This window comes from Danio aesculapii, chromosome 20 (genome assembly GCF_903798145.1).
Source record: "Danio aesculapii chromosome 20, fDanAes4.1, whole genome shotgun sequence".
NCBI classification, from domain to species: domain Eukaryota; kingdom Metazoa; phylum Chordata; class Actinopteri; order Cypriniformes; family Danionidae; genus Danio; species Danio aesculapii.
In genome coordinates this window covers 12,042,036-12,056,105 of record NC_079454.1, presented here as the reverse complement: position 1 = coordinate 12,056,105, position 14,070 = coordinate 12,042,036, and the positions used below count along the sequence as shown (strand labels likewise).

Genomic DNA, 14,070 nt, shown 5'->3' with positions numbered 1-14,070 from the left:
ACCACTGTATCACCTGACCAACGTAGTTTAGATGTTGACCATGTTGCCACAGAAATACAGAATTTAGAGTCTGAAAACGTGAACAGCTTTGAGTAGAGTATCATCTGTTGTCTTGGAATTGTAGTGATCAAATAATTGGAGCTATTGTTAACATCTCTTCGTGAAATGATTTTATGAAAACTGCAACATCATGCATATTGCATATTTGGTGTATAGACATGTTCCAATACTTGACAACAATGGCACATATGGGACAGTATGTGTGCAGGACATTGCTTGGCCTGGCATGCATATTGTGCCACAGACTGCATTGATTCATTATGTTATGTTAAATTCTATATCTGCTAAGTATTTGCGTGGCTTAGTTAATTGCAAATATTTTCCAGAATTCCAGTTTTATATGCTTATTTGTAACTACGGAAATTACCCATAGAACGAAAATATTTATTGGCCATATTTGGAATGGTTGTTAATGATTTCATTGATTAATTAGCTCTGCTCTGATTCTATGCAGATTGTATTATCTCTCTCTCCATCTCTCTTTTTGTCTATCTCACTCACTCACTCACACACATACACACACACACACACACAGCATGATGTACTTTGAAATACACACATTCAAATATCATACCTCATTAGTCAAAATATATTGTAACAAGTAGATGCCTTGTTGACAATCTTTTTAACTGAAGAGGTGGAGTGCTTTATTTAACTAAGGGTGACTGAGCTAGCTTTATGTCACCAGAGTGATCTGGTTTGTTCCAGAGTAACAGTCGGCTAAATTATACTTTTGCTCGACACAGGTTACTGAAAGAGATGTATTTAGAGTTGTATTTTGAAGCTTTAACGTATATGAAAAACTGGCCGCAATTAATATCAGCCACTGGATAAACAGATGAGCTTTATTGGCACCCTTTCACTTAAGATAAATCAAAATGAGAGCTGAGTGAGCTGAGTTTGCATGTGTCTGTTGCCTCATTAGAAACATATGCGGCAAACCACAAAATCTACATTAAACTAACAAAAGATACATTTAAACAGACGTCTTTTCAAGGTGGTACTGAATAAATTCATAATCTCTGTATTCTGCATTATGTGGTCCTGTTTTACATATCTTCTTCTTTATAGTCTTCCTGCCACCCAGTTTTCAAAATAAGAGTCCCACATACATAGTGGGCTCTATTTTAACGATCTAGGCGCAAAGTCTAAAGCGCATGGCGCAAAAGCATTAAGGTGTGTCCGAATCTACTTTTGCTATTTTAAGTAGGGAAAAATATGCTCTGCGCCGCTACACATGGTCTAACAGGGTTGTGCGTATTCTCTTAATGAGTTATGGTTGTGTTTTGAGAATAAACCAATCAGAGTCTCATCTCTCATTCCCTTTAAGAGTCAGTTGCGTTGTGCCATGGCGCATTTGCTATTTACATGGCGACTTTGTTGGTTAAACAGACCATCTGCAGCGCAAAGATAAAGAATGAGTCTCCTACAAATGGCCTTTACTTTTACATTCTGTTTCTCTCTTTCGTGGAACGGTGTTGTAGGCTACGCACAGACATCTATTAGCCTACATAATTATTTTCGTTTGTGAAGCGCAAAGATTTGTTTCAAAGCTATTTCTAAATTTAGTTCTAATTTCCAGCAAACGAATAAATGAACAATAATAACGAAGTGTGGTCAAAAAACTGAGTTCTATCCAAAGACACGTGGACAGGTGGAAAATCTAAACTTGTTTTTACAAATAACAAACAAACAAATATAAATATGCATATAATAAATGATACAGCTAATAATAGTTGTCATGAACAAACTAAAAAAAGCCCCCCCCCCCCCTGAGATGAAGAAGGCATGGAGGCAGTGGTTTTTATATTTATGTAGAAAGTATTAATTTTTGTAATAAATTTAATATTTTAATCCTTTAATTCTTTTTCATTTGTAAAGATATTTGCGTATTGCTGTACATCCTGCGCGTTTTAAGCAATGTGTAAGCAAGGCGCACAACTAACGCATTCTGCACTGGTCTTTAGACCTACTTTCAGCTATTTCAGGTCTATTGCTCAGTCTATTTTAATTCCTTAAAATAGCAACGCGCCAACAACGCGCCTCTTTTCTAGACCGAAACACCCATGAGTGCACAAAGTGAAGCAAATGGATTTGCTATTCAAACAACGTGCCGGAAAATGAGAAAATTAAGGTTTCGTTAGTCTGAAAATACCAACACGTTGGGGCAAACACGTCTTGCGCCTTATTGCGCCGGGTGTATGATAGGGCCCAGTATGTTTACAAGCTTAGATAAATGTAAAAATATAAGGGGGAAATCATCAATATTTTGATCTCAGTGGAAAATTGCCTGCTTTTTTTTTTTGAGACTCTTATTATTCAGCTGTCTTATATTCATATTTTCATTCTATGGCACCTTTAATAGTTTTCTGTGTGACAACACATTCATCTGTATGCAAAACATTTCGAATGAAACACATTCGCAGTATTTATTGTGGCTAACTATTCCTTTAAGAGCTTAATCGGCTTTATATTGTATACCAATTAGTGGCCCTAAAAAATAATGTGCATTATAAGGCACTTTCAACTGAGAGTTGCAGTGTTTTTTTCTCCCTGTAGATTTGTTGAAAGATTTTCTATGATGTAAAAGTATTTAGGGATTTTTGGGAATATTTCCCTCTAACAATAACAGAATGAACTATCTCAGTTCATAATTTTTAAAAAGTGAATCAATCAAAACAACAACTAAATTAAATAATTTATTATTATTATTGCTGAAGCAGATTCACTGTAAAGTATTTGTTTCAAAATGGTCTAATAAAACCAATTGGGTGCTTGAGGATATGAAGCAGAACAGCTTTCCTCCCTGGAGATGCTCTGATTGGCTGATAAATTATTTCCTTCATGATCTCCTTTGTGCAAAGGTTGCTTTTGCATGTCAATACGGTCTATTTAAAGCTACACTACATATTCACAAATATGTTCATACTCGGGTGCGCATAATGTCATCTGACAGTTTAACTCACTAAAAGGATCCTTAAGGGTAGAGTCAACCCAAACTACACATAATTGACCCAAAGTCTTTATGCTGGAATCTCAGGACCTGACAGATGTATTATGTCGTGGTGTGTGTCTTCATCGCAACATCCCCTCCTCTATTCACAAAACAGTCACAGACAAGTGTCTCAGCAGCTAATTCAAAACTCATTAGAAACATGCAATTGCAGAGCAGACTCCCAAAGGGATCCAGCTTTCTAATCAACGTTCCCCACTGCAAAGCCCATCCAACAGGGCGGCTCATAACTAACGTTTCCACAGAGAAATTAAACCGAGGTGTCATTATGAACGAAGACGCTCCTCTGATGATTTCATTACAACAGTGCCATATGTTTGATGCTATATTGTAGATATTTCAAATGTTACAGGAGCATTTTCTCTTCTTAGTTGTTTATTTCTTTGATTTGAAAGAAATTAAAGCATTAATGGACTGAATGCTACCTCAGTCCATTAATACCGCTAAAATAAGAGTTTTTTTGGATTTATAAAAATAAAATCAAGGTAAAATGTTGTAATACTGATTTAACCTCTCATTCAAAAGAAACGTTGTAGACTATGTCCATATCACAAACTTAAAAGCCAGATTCAATACTGTCTTTAAGATTTCAACTCAAATATTGTAAAACATATGTATGTAAACTACTCTAAGCACATACAGCAAGCACGCTCTCAATATGTAGTCCTCTTTGGTGTTTACTTGAGCTTACGAAATACTAGTAGAAAAAACGTGACGTGAAATAAAACGAGAATTATATTTACACAGTGAGCTAGCAAACTCGACATTCTTAAACTCTAAACTACTTAACACAAACTAAAAAAAGTATTAACGATAAAACGGTCTATCGGCGTTCCGCTGTGTGTGTGTGCGTGCTCATGTGAGTACAGCGATTACGCATCTCGCGCGCGTCCCCGGTGGCGCAGCGCGTGTATGGAGTCATCCCGCCGCTGCTGTAGGCGGGGGCGAGCCCCTTTGCCCGTCATATTAATGTGCTTTCCCGCTATTCCAGTTCATGAAATAACACTCAAGTGTTTGCTCTTGTTCGCCGTCTGCGCTTGCTAACAGTGGACAGCAACTGAACCCGTTTACTGGCAGCTGCTGAAGTCCTTTATAATGTCTCGTCGAAAGCAAGCGAAACCAAGATCTTTGAAAGGTATGAAAGGTTTTCATTTAATCCTTGCTTCCTTGTTGTTTTATGTGAAACTCCACAGCAGGCAAATCGACCCCAATAAGTTGTAGATAGACTGAAGATCGATGTTGTGGACTAGACCAGAAGAGGATAATGTAATTGTTCTGCAGAACTTTGAGTTCACTTTCATTGTATTCTTCTTGGGTCTTTTTATTAAGAGGGTGATGCCATATTATGCACGTGATACACATGGTAGCCGACATATCGATGAAGATTTATTTATTAGGACAGTCAAGGTAGGCTACTCTTGTGGTATTACAACAAAGTTTTCACAGCTGTATTAATGTGTGTGTGTGATTTTGCTTTGTTTGGGAGGACAAATTGTCCTAGCAAGGACAGAGACATTCCCAAACAAACAAATGACAGAGGAATACTGCTTAATAAAAACATATAATAATGTATAACAATAATTGTAAATGCGTGTATTAGATTTAGGAGCAGGGGACAGATATATATACAATACTAAACAATAGAAGACAAAGTTAGAAACATGACAGAACAATGAATGAATGCGAGTTTGAACGTTTTCTGATGTCCTTATGTTTGCTGGTAAAAAAAAAAAAAGCTCAGTGTGTTTCCTGACATGTTGCTGTCACTTTGAAATACAGATGTTACCAAAAGAACAAAAAGAGCAGAATAAGAAAGTCTGTATAATGAAAAATTCAACTGTTGAATTTGTTTCTCTGCGCATTTCATTTGCATAGTTTTCCCTGTAGAGACAATTTTATAGTACATTGTGCTATTATTAAAAACAGAAAACCTAATATTTCAAACATCTGTTTCTTGTCTTCTGTATACCTTTTATTTAAAGAGCAAACAAGCACACAAGGGTACTCCATAGCTGGATGAAAAACAGATCAAAATGTCTATATTTGTTTGTACTTTTTCAGCATAACCACGTCAGACGATCCACTTAAAGTGCTAGGTTTTTTAGCAATGTAAAATTACATTTAGCACCTATGGTCATCATGAGTCTTATCAATCTCTTCTTCACAGGTCAGGAAAACAGGTTAAATGCAAATGACGATGGGATAAATATGGGAAAGAATCATTGCTCCGAGGAGAAGGGCAAAGAATGGGATGAGGAAAGTAACAAACATGGACAAGGGAAAGAAGAACGTGCTAAAGAGCCTACAAACCTACCACAATCAGAATCACTGGCCCAACAGAAGTACTGCCATAGTTCAGGTAAACATTCTATCCTGAATAAACTGTGAATATATTCTCCATATTGTCTGTATCCTTTATACAAGAAGATTACAAAGAAGAGAGACCTCTGGGGTTTTATATTGCAGGTTTAGTGTTTCTTGGTGTTTGTGTGACCTTTGAATTAGGTATATTTGCAATTCCCTATTTGCACACAAATATAATGAATCATGCCCTTACAAGCGATTTTGTATTTATGATCCTTAAATAGCTAATCATGTTTTTAGGTATTAAATCTTTTAAAGCAGATACAGTATCTTGATTCAGTGTAAGTATGGATTTGGTTCAAAGATTTTTGGTTTGTTTTTTCTCTTGTAAATATTCAGTACTTTTAAGTAGCAGCACTGCATTTGTTCAAACTGTGAATCTGGTCCTCTCACACTGACAGCAATTTTAGTCACAGTGGCATTGCTCATTATGTGACCACATGCCGAGCTAATTACATCTAAAAAGTGTGAAAAAGAGCATCCAATTCATATTTTTGGTGTTTAGTCTGCTCTTATGAGGCTGGATTATATTTTAACCTGCCATACATCAGCAAGACGGTCCTTTTGAAACTCTAAAGTGTTTGGGAAGATACAAGGTACTATTAATTTAGTGCATCTGCAGCTATCTTTTTTAAAGTAGGTAGCTAAACCACAATTTAACAAGGGGGAGGGCATGATGTATTTTAGATTATATCATATATGATTTAGACAAACCTGTGGCTCTACATATTTAAGAAAGCATCTTTTTACTTGAGAATCTAAAATGATTTACAATCACATTTATGAACAAACTTCATTTATAAGCTTTGCTAAATTACTGTCAGCTAGTTACTCTCCAATGGTACATTTTCATGAAAGTTGTAAATAGACATTTCTCTTTTCCTCTTGGGTCATAGCAAACCGCAATGTTGAGGAAGATGAAATATTTTGTTTGGGTTTTCCTGGACATTTCTCTACTGACCATGAAGATGGAAGTGGCCTTGGATTCAAGGGAGAAACATGCAGAGACCATCAGAGATTCAGTCAGAGTGGGAAGGTGAACACCCCTTTGCCTGGCAACAGTTCAGTACTTCTTGAAATATCACAAATAGATGCAAGCGACGAAAGCCCAACAAAAAACAAACAGGACTGTAATAATCAGTTTGAGCAGGGTAGTACGATGTCCTTGCAACCGCTCTCTCTAATAAACGATGTACCAAATTACATGGGGGACTCTGCGAAAAGAAAACATCCAAATTTTGCAGCACAAGATCAGTCACCCCTTTCAATGGCAGAATGCACATGTATCAACTCACAAATACCCAGTCCAGCAAGCCTGACTACTTCTGAAGAAAAGAGAAAGTCTCCGTTTGACGGTTGTTTAGGAATCTCTAAAAAGCTCAAGATTATAAGTAATTATGTCCACAACCACGTGGACTCCAGAGCACGTCCACAGGCCCAACACATGGAGAATAAGTACTGCTCCAGTCCTGAGATTCAGGATTTTCCATTTAAAATACACCAGAAAGAGGCTAATGTAATGCTAGGCCACTCTGTGTTGCTTGAAGCTGCAATCACAGCAGCTGTTCAGACAGTTCTTCAGTGTAGCTTCTGTCCCACGTCGTTAAAAAACCTTGAAGCTCTTCAAGACCATGTTCGGCGAACACATAACTCTGCTTTAACTGAAAGCAACGTCTTCTTCTGCTCACAGTGCTTTAGAGGATTCCTTACAAAGGACACACTAGATAATCATGTGCAGCAGACCCACTGTAAGAGCCCAAAACTTGACCCTGATCCAGAAGAATTAGCAGAAAGGAAGTCTTTGCAATTCTGTCCATACTGCAGCCACTTGCCTACATTTAACAGTAAACTAAAACTGATGCAGCATATCAAAAAGACGCACAAGAACACTAACTTGATGAATCTCACAGATGGAAGGAGGACAAGTGGTTCAACATCACCTCAGTCAATTAAGAGTCCAGCCAAAAAAGCAGGCCAGTGTGCCATACCTTCATCGGACTTCATATGTGACCATTGCGGAGCTAAATACACAGATCTGGATCTGTTTCAGACACACTTGAGCTCTCACCTGAGAAGTTTACTTCCAAAACTTACATGTCCAGAGGGCTTCAGGGATTTCCCAAACAAGGAGTCCTTTAAGAAACACAAAGTGTTTCAATTTAGCAACACATCTACGTTCTACATCTGTGAGAGCTGCGGTAAGACCTTCACTAGTGTGAAAGACTTACATGGGCACCTACTTGAGATGCACACTGTTTCATTTTACCGCTGTTCCCTATGCCAGCAGGTGTTCAGCTCTAAGGTGTCTATTCAGGTTCACTTGGCCTCTGAACATAGTAACAAGAGAACGACATTCCACTGTACGTGCTGCGACTGGGACTTCAAGCAAGAGCATGACTTGCACCTGCATGTCAAAGAGAAGCATCTTGACACACAATGTAAGGCATACTGTTGCATCTTCTGCACAGAGTCCTTCACTACGGATGTTGACTTGCAGTGCCATATCACCACACACAGCGACAAATGCAGTCCCTGCGTCTGTACTAAGACCGGATCTCCCCTCGAGGTGCCCTTACACGAGAAACTCTGTGCCAAGAGCCAGAGCGCTGAAGGTAACAACGTGACCCCTCCACCTGTCTCCGAACCAGTTGCCAAGGACAGCGCTGGATTCCTGCCAGCAAAAAGTGAAATAAGAGACAGTAAGGTGGAATCGCTGTTCAGCCCTCCCACTGAAAGCAAAGGGAAAGTGAGCCTGAGCGATCCTATGTTTGCCTGTGAAATTTGTGGTGCTTCATACACCATGCAGTCCTTGCTCGCCAACCACCAGCTGCGAGATCACCACATCCAGCCTGGGGAGAGTGGCACTCTCAAGCGCAAAGTGGAGGCGATCCAAGGGAGCCACAAATGCAAAGACTGTTCCAAGACCTTCTTCACTGAGATGGCACTGTGGGAGCACGTCCAGACTCATCTAGGCCCCACCAAGCACTGCCAATGCCCCATCTGTGGAGAGCGCTTCCCCTCACTGCTAACTCTGACTGAACACAAGGTCACCCACAGCAGGAGCTTGGACACAGGCAACTGCCGCATCTGCAAGCTTCCTCTTCACAGTGAGGAGGACTTCCTGGAACACTGTCAGAGGCACCCAGACCTGCACAACTCACTGACAGGCTTCCGCTGTGTCGTATGCATGCAGACTGTCACCTCCACTCTTGAACTAAAAATTCATGGAACTTTTCACATGCAGAAGGTACAGGGCGAGGATCTGACCAACAGCTGCACAGATCCCTCCAACCTTAATCCTGACCTTAAAATCTTCGCAAGTGTTGCTCAGCAGGAAACAGCGAATGCAAATGTCAGCACATATGAGCACAGACTGCGAGACAATAAGAATAGCATTTCTGTTGTCAACGGTTGTTCGGCTACGGCTCTCATTCCAGAGGAGATTAGCAATAAAAGCACTCTCACGCAAACCACAACAGTTTGAAACAAAGCCAACCCTAAATAAAAGACATGATTTGTCAGGACAGCATATGAAGTATCTGTTTTCAGTTGTACATTGTATTATGTATTTGTGCCAGAACAGTGAAGAGATGTTCGGGAGAGGCTGTTTTCTCCCTTCCAGTTAAGAAGGGGGGTTCGTTAGTTTCAAAACACTCAGCAAATGACTAATTCTCCCAAGTGCAAGGCTAATCTTCGCCGGACACTTCTGAATTTAGATTTACAGCCATATTTGCATCATTTCCTCTCTCTTTGTTACGTTTTAAGATAAATCCTTGTGTTAAGGAACGGAGCTGGATCTTGGTGAGTAATGAGCTTCTGATGACTGAAACTGCAGATGCGCAGAGGGGCAGAAAAGAGGATGAGATGTGGGCAGTGGGACTTGATGTTCAGAGGGAGAGAGTCATTAGCAGTGTTTTATCTAATTGAAATCTGAGCAGGCCTCTTGGTAAACTTTATGGATTAGATGTAGGGCTTTTGGACAATGACATCTGATAATCACAAAACCGCCACGATGCTGTGTATTTTTAAAGTGTACTATGTCTTTTTAGTAAGATACCGTCATCTGTGTTGTATAATTTTAACAGTGAGTGTCTTGGTAGTGGTTTATCTGTGTATGATGTCCATTTAAAAAAAGAAAAAAGAAAGTAAATTGCCTCCTTGGTGCATTTATGTGTAAGTGGTGTGTGACTGCTGTTTCAGTTCTCTGCGAATGCTACAGTGTGTTTCTGGGCCATTGCAATTTGACAGAAATGTTTTCGATAGTTTTCTGTAAAAAAAAAATTCAATCATGAATTAATAATATAGTCATCGATATTAATGAAGTTCAACTGGAAAAGTGTTTCAATGTATCGTAGTTCTTTAAAGGGATAGTTCACCCTGTCAGTTTGCCCCTAGGCAATGCAAGATGTTTTTGACTTCTTCAGTAGTACATTAAAGATTTTTTGCTTAAACTCTCTGATCCTTTGTGATTCATAAAATGCAAGTAAAAAAATAAACAAAGGCAAAACAAAATTAATATCAGTGGCTCTTAGCGATACTCTGAGCTCTTGTAAAGCCAAACAACTGATATGTGCAAGAAACTGAACATAACTGACAACAATTGACAACATGCAGGTACTAACTCACACATAGAGGATTGAGTGTGTTTTGCAATTGTTCATCAGAATTGCTGTGCGTATCCTAATTGATGCAACCTTTATTTAAACAAACTTATTGTAAACAAACATCAGCTCATATGTGAGTTTATACCCATACTGTACATATACAGTGCTCAATAAATTAATATTTTTATCCATATCTCAGTGAATATGGGTAATATATACTGGTGCATTTGAACAAAACAGATCTATTAAACAGATATATTTATTAAAATACTATTTTAGTCACCAAACATATTTAGAAATTAAAAGATAATTCAATTAAATTCAAGCTAAATATTGCAAAAAAAAAAAAGAATAATTATAACCTACAAAATTTCAACTAAATTTTTCTGCTTCTCTTGATTTTTCCTCTTTAAATTTTGTATTTAATATTTTTCTATAATAGATAAATTTGGGTGTACTAGTTTTTGGATGGTTATCGTAAGTTATTTTGTTAGATAAGCTCCAGATTTGGCTTCAGTACTGACTAATCTAATGTATATGCACAAATATAATATTGTATAGCTACCGATTAAAAATATTAATTTAAAAGAGAGATTTGCGAGGGGTGTACTTATATATGCTGAGCACTGTATTATGCCTCAAGAAGTCTATGCTCTACAATAGCTAAATGCACCATTTCCAGAGGCTGTGGATGAAAGGTAATTATGTAAAATAATCCATTTATTTTCACAGACAGATTAAGACTTCAATATATCATCAGGAGCCACAGCTACTTAAATGGGTAACCCATTAAATATCTTGTTTGTTTTGTTTTGTTTTGCCTGTATATGTGACTCAAAGTGCTAGTAGCCTTTGACTAGGGTTTTATGAATCACCAAGGACCAGTTTCAAATATTCAGAAAAAAAGTCTTAAACGTTCTACTGAAGAATAAAGTCACCTACATCTTGGATGCCCTGAGGGTGGGTAAATTATTAGCACATTTTCATTTCGTGTGAACTGTTTTTAAACTACACCGAAGAGAGGTTGGCAGTGTTTCACTTGATATTGCAAAATGTATGGTATCAAGGTTAAGCACAACTGAGCCATAAAGTTTTAACTCTGAGCGAACAATGACTTTATACTTATGGGGTTTTATAGGGGGTGAAACAAATAGGCAGGACTGTAATTCCTCCACACTATGATGTTTCCTCACATTAGCATTTTTGTGCTTTTGCTGATACATTTATGACTAGTACTACTTTGAAACCATATTATTTAAAAATAAATCTGAACTGAAAATATGCAGGACTGTAAAAAGTGATGGCTGTGCATATTTTGAGAATGAAAGTTAGGTAACCGAGCCCTGAAGCTGGAAAAAAAAAACATACTTCATTTGGAAATGCCCCTCAGTCACCAGGACAGCAGCTGGGCTTTGACCGAAGGCACAGGAAGGAAAAGCGACATCATTTTGGGAACGCCTGTTCTGTAAAAAAAATACAATTTGACAGACAAAAAAAGGATAATGACATTCTAAAGCACCCTGCAATACATTTGCTGAAGACATTAAAGATTTTGTAAATACTTTATACAAATACAGACTATATTAACTTGAATTTCATCCTTAAAGCGGTTAGTTCCCCCAAAAATAAAAATGTACTCACTAATGGAGTTTCTTTATACTGTAGATTTAAAGAAACTGAAAACTCTCCCAAATAGCGATTTTTGAGTTCAACAGAAGAAAAAAAGGAGTTTGGAACAAAGGGTGAGTAAATTAGGGCTGGGTGATTTGGCCTAAAATCAAAATCTCGATTAATTGAACATTTTAACTCAATTATGATTAATGAACGATTCTTTTATTTATTTATTTTTATATTTTATATAATTTTTTTCACCCTCATAGTTTACTAAAAAGTTTAAATATTACTTGATTTTAAAATAACTGAACCTACTATCTATGATTATTTACTGAACATCAGCGCTGAACAACTAAAATTAAAACACACATTGCCTAAAACAAAAAGTCACTTTTTTCTTATAAAAAGTAAAAATGAATAACTTGCACTTTAGGAAACAAAATTTATTATTTTCAGTGTTTTACATATTAAAATTAGAAAATAAGTAGTATCTTTTCTAAATAAAATAACTCTTGTATATCCTGTAAATAATATTTTAAACAGTGCATTTCTTGCATCTTCTGTAAACAAATATTTTAATGTAAATAACAGTTTTAATGTAATGGATAATATGCTGTCTCAAGAATCTCTGGTGCAGCTTCCAGTCATTGCCAACGTAGTTTTTATATTAAATAGAATGGGTCCATTGTCCTACTTGACCAGAGATCAGATGTGGCTGCAAAATGGCTGCAGAAGTAGAAATTAGCCTTTAAAAAGGTTTAAAAGAGTGGGGTCATGTGACTTCACATACGGTAAGGAAAGTAATTGAAAAAATAGTCCAAGAAAAATCTGATCGATTATAAGTTCTGAATGTCGATTTCGATTACTTTTCGATTAATCGCCCAACCCCCAGAGTAAATAATGACAAAACATAAAGTTTTGTGTGAACTATACATTTAATCATATTAGAGATGCTAATTTATTATTTTTGTGGTAAACAATAGTAATCATTCTGTAGTTTATATACAAGTTCATGCTAGAATATGAACTTGGTTTTCCTTTTGTGTGTCCAGGCTTTAGGCCAAGGTAAAGTCGGCTGTGAAAACATGATGCCGGGTAATGCCCGGACCATCTGTCAATAAGCGTCTCTCGAGTGGCTCGAGTGCAGAGGAGAAATGACAAAAAAGACAGCGCAGTGACAGCAAGTTTGATCTGAAATTATTTAAAGTTTTTTATTTATGTTGTATTGCTAAATTGCTAAAAACAATAGCCTACAAAAAATCATGCTGGTCATTTTGCAACAATTTTAAGGAATTTAAGGAGTAAATATACAAAAACCTGGAGGAGTAGGTACAAGAAATTTTCACTTCCATGGTTTAACAGTGATATTCTTCAGTTAATTAAAAGGCGAGATCTTGCTCTCAAAAAATCTTTACTAACTAAAAACTAATCTTGATCATCTTGTTTATACTGGGTTAAGTAACAAAGTGGTATCTGAATTGTGAAAGGCTAAGATGAAATATATTTCTAAGTTAATTGAGGAGGCCCTTGGCAGCAGTTCTAAATTGTGGCAACATATGAATAGACTATTTAATTTAAACAGGCAAAAAATTCTAAAATAAAGCATCTTAAAGTTACTAATAATATGATTTGCAGTGATGAGGCTATAGCAAATGCTTTTAGTAGTTTTTTTATTGAGTCTGTTCAAGAATTGTCAAGTAATTTTAACTACACTAAATCATACCCTGAGAAACCAGATTATGTTCACCCAGACTCCTTTATATTAAAGAAGTATCTTGTAAAAAAGTCCAAAAAGTAATAGAAAATATGAAAAATTCTATGGCTAAGGATATTTTTATTTTTACTCTGAATTAATTAAGAGATATAAACATTGTGTGTTGGAGCCAATTACGTATTTAGTAAACTTGTCGATACAAACAAAAACTTTCCCAGGTAGTTGTATGACAGCAATAATAATATCGATTTATATATCTGGCGATAAGGATGTTGCTTGTAACTATAGGCCTATTGCCATTCCACCTGTAGTTTCAAAAGCGCTGGAGAAAATTGTTGCGGAACAATTAATGGAGCATTTACACTCTTAACAGTTGCTTTATCCACAGCAGTTTGGTTTTAGAGAGAAATATTCCACAGAAACAGCAAATTGTTATCTGCTTGAACAAATAAAAAGGTCACTGGATATACAGCTGAAATCAGAATTATCCCCCCCCCCCCCCTGAATTATTAGCCCCCTGTTTATTTTTTTTTTCTCAATTTCTGTTTAAAGTAGAGAAGATTTTTTCGACACATTTCTAAACATAATAGTTTTAATAACTCATCTTTAATAACGGATTTATTTTATCTTTGCCATGATGACAGTAAATAATATTTTACTAAATATTTTTCAAGACACTTCTATACAGCTCAAAGTGACAT

The 14,070-nt window shown here is 36.8% G+C and overlaps 1 protein-coding gene across 1 annotated transcript; it reads left to right on the top strand.

Annotated features, from left to right (window-relative positions):
- The first annotated feature begins 4,030 nt into the window (after window positions 1–4,030).
- znf521 (zinc finger protein 521) lies at window positions 4,031–9,800 on the top strand. Its single transcript, XM_056445620.1, has 3 exons — window positions 4,031–4,208; window positions 5,241–5,432; window positions 6,334–9,800. The coding sequence occupies exons 1-3, from the start codon at window positions 4,169–4,171 to the stop codon at window positions 8,919–8,921; spliced, it is 2,820 nt and encodes a 939-aa protein (XP_056301595.1). The 5' UTR covers window positions 4,031–4,168; the 3' UTR covers window positions 8,922–9,800.
- Window positions 9,801–14,070: the final 4,270 nt, after the last annotated feature.

Bases quoted from the DNA above. Each gene is read 5' to 3' on its own strand.
- znf521 (XM_056445620.1), top strand. From the start codon at position 4,169: ATGTCTCGTCGAAAGCAAGCGAAACCAAGATCTTTGAAAG. The intron at 4,209-5,240 runs GTATGAAAGGTT...TCTTCTTCACAG, and splicing joins GAAACCAAGATCTTTGAAAG to GTCAGGAAAACAGGTTAAAT. The intron at 5,433-6,333 runs GTAAACATTCTA...CTTGGGTCATAG, and splicing joins GAAGTACTGCCATAGTTCAG to CAAACCGCAATGTTGAGGAA.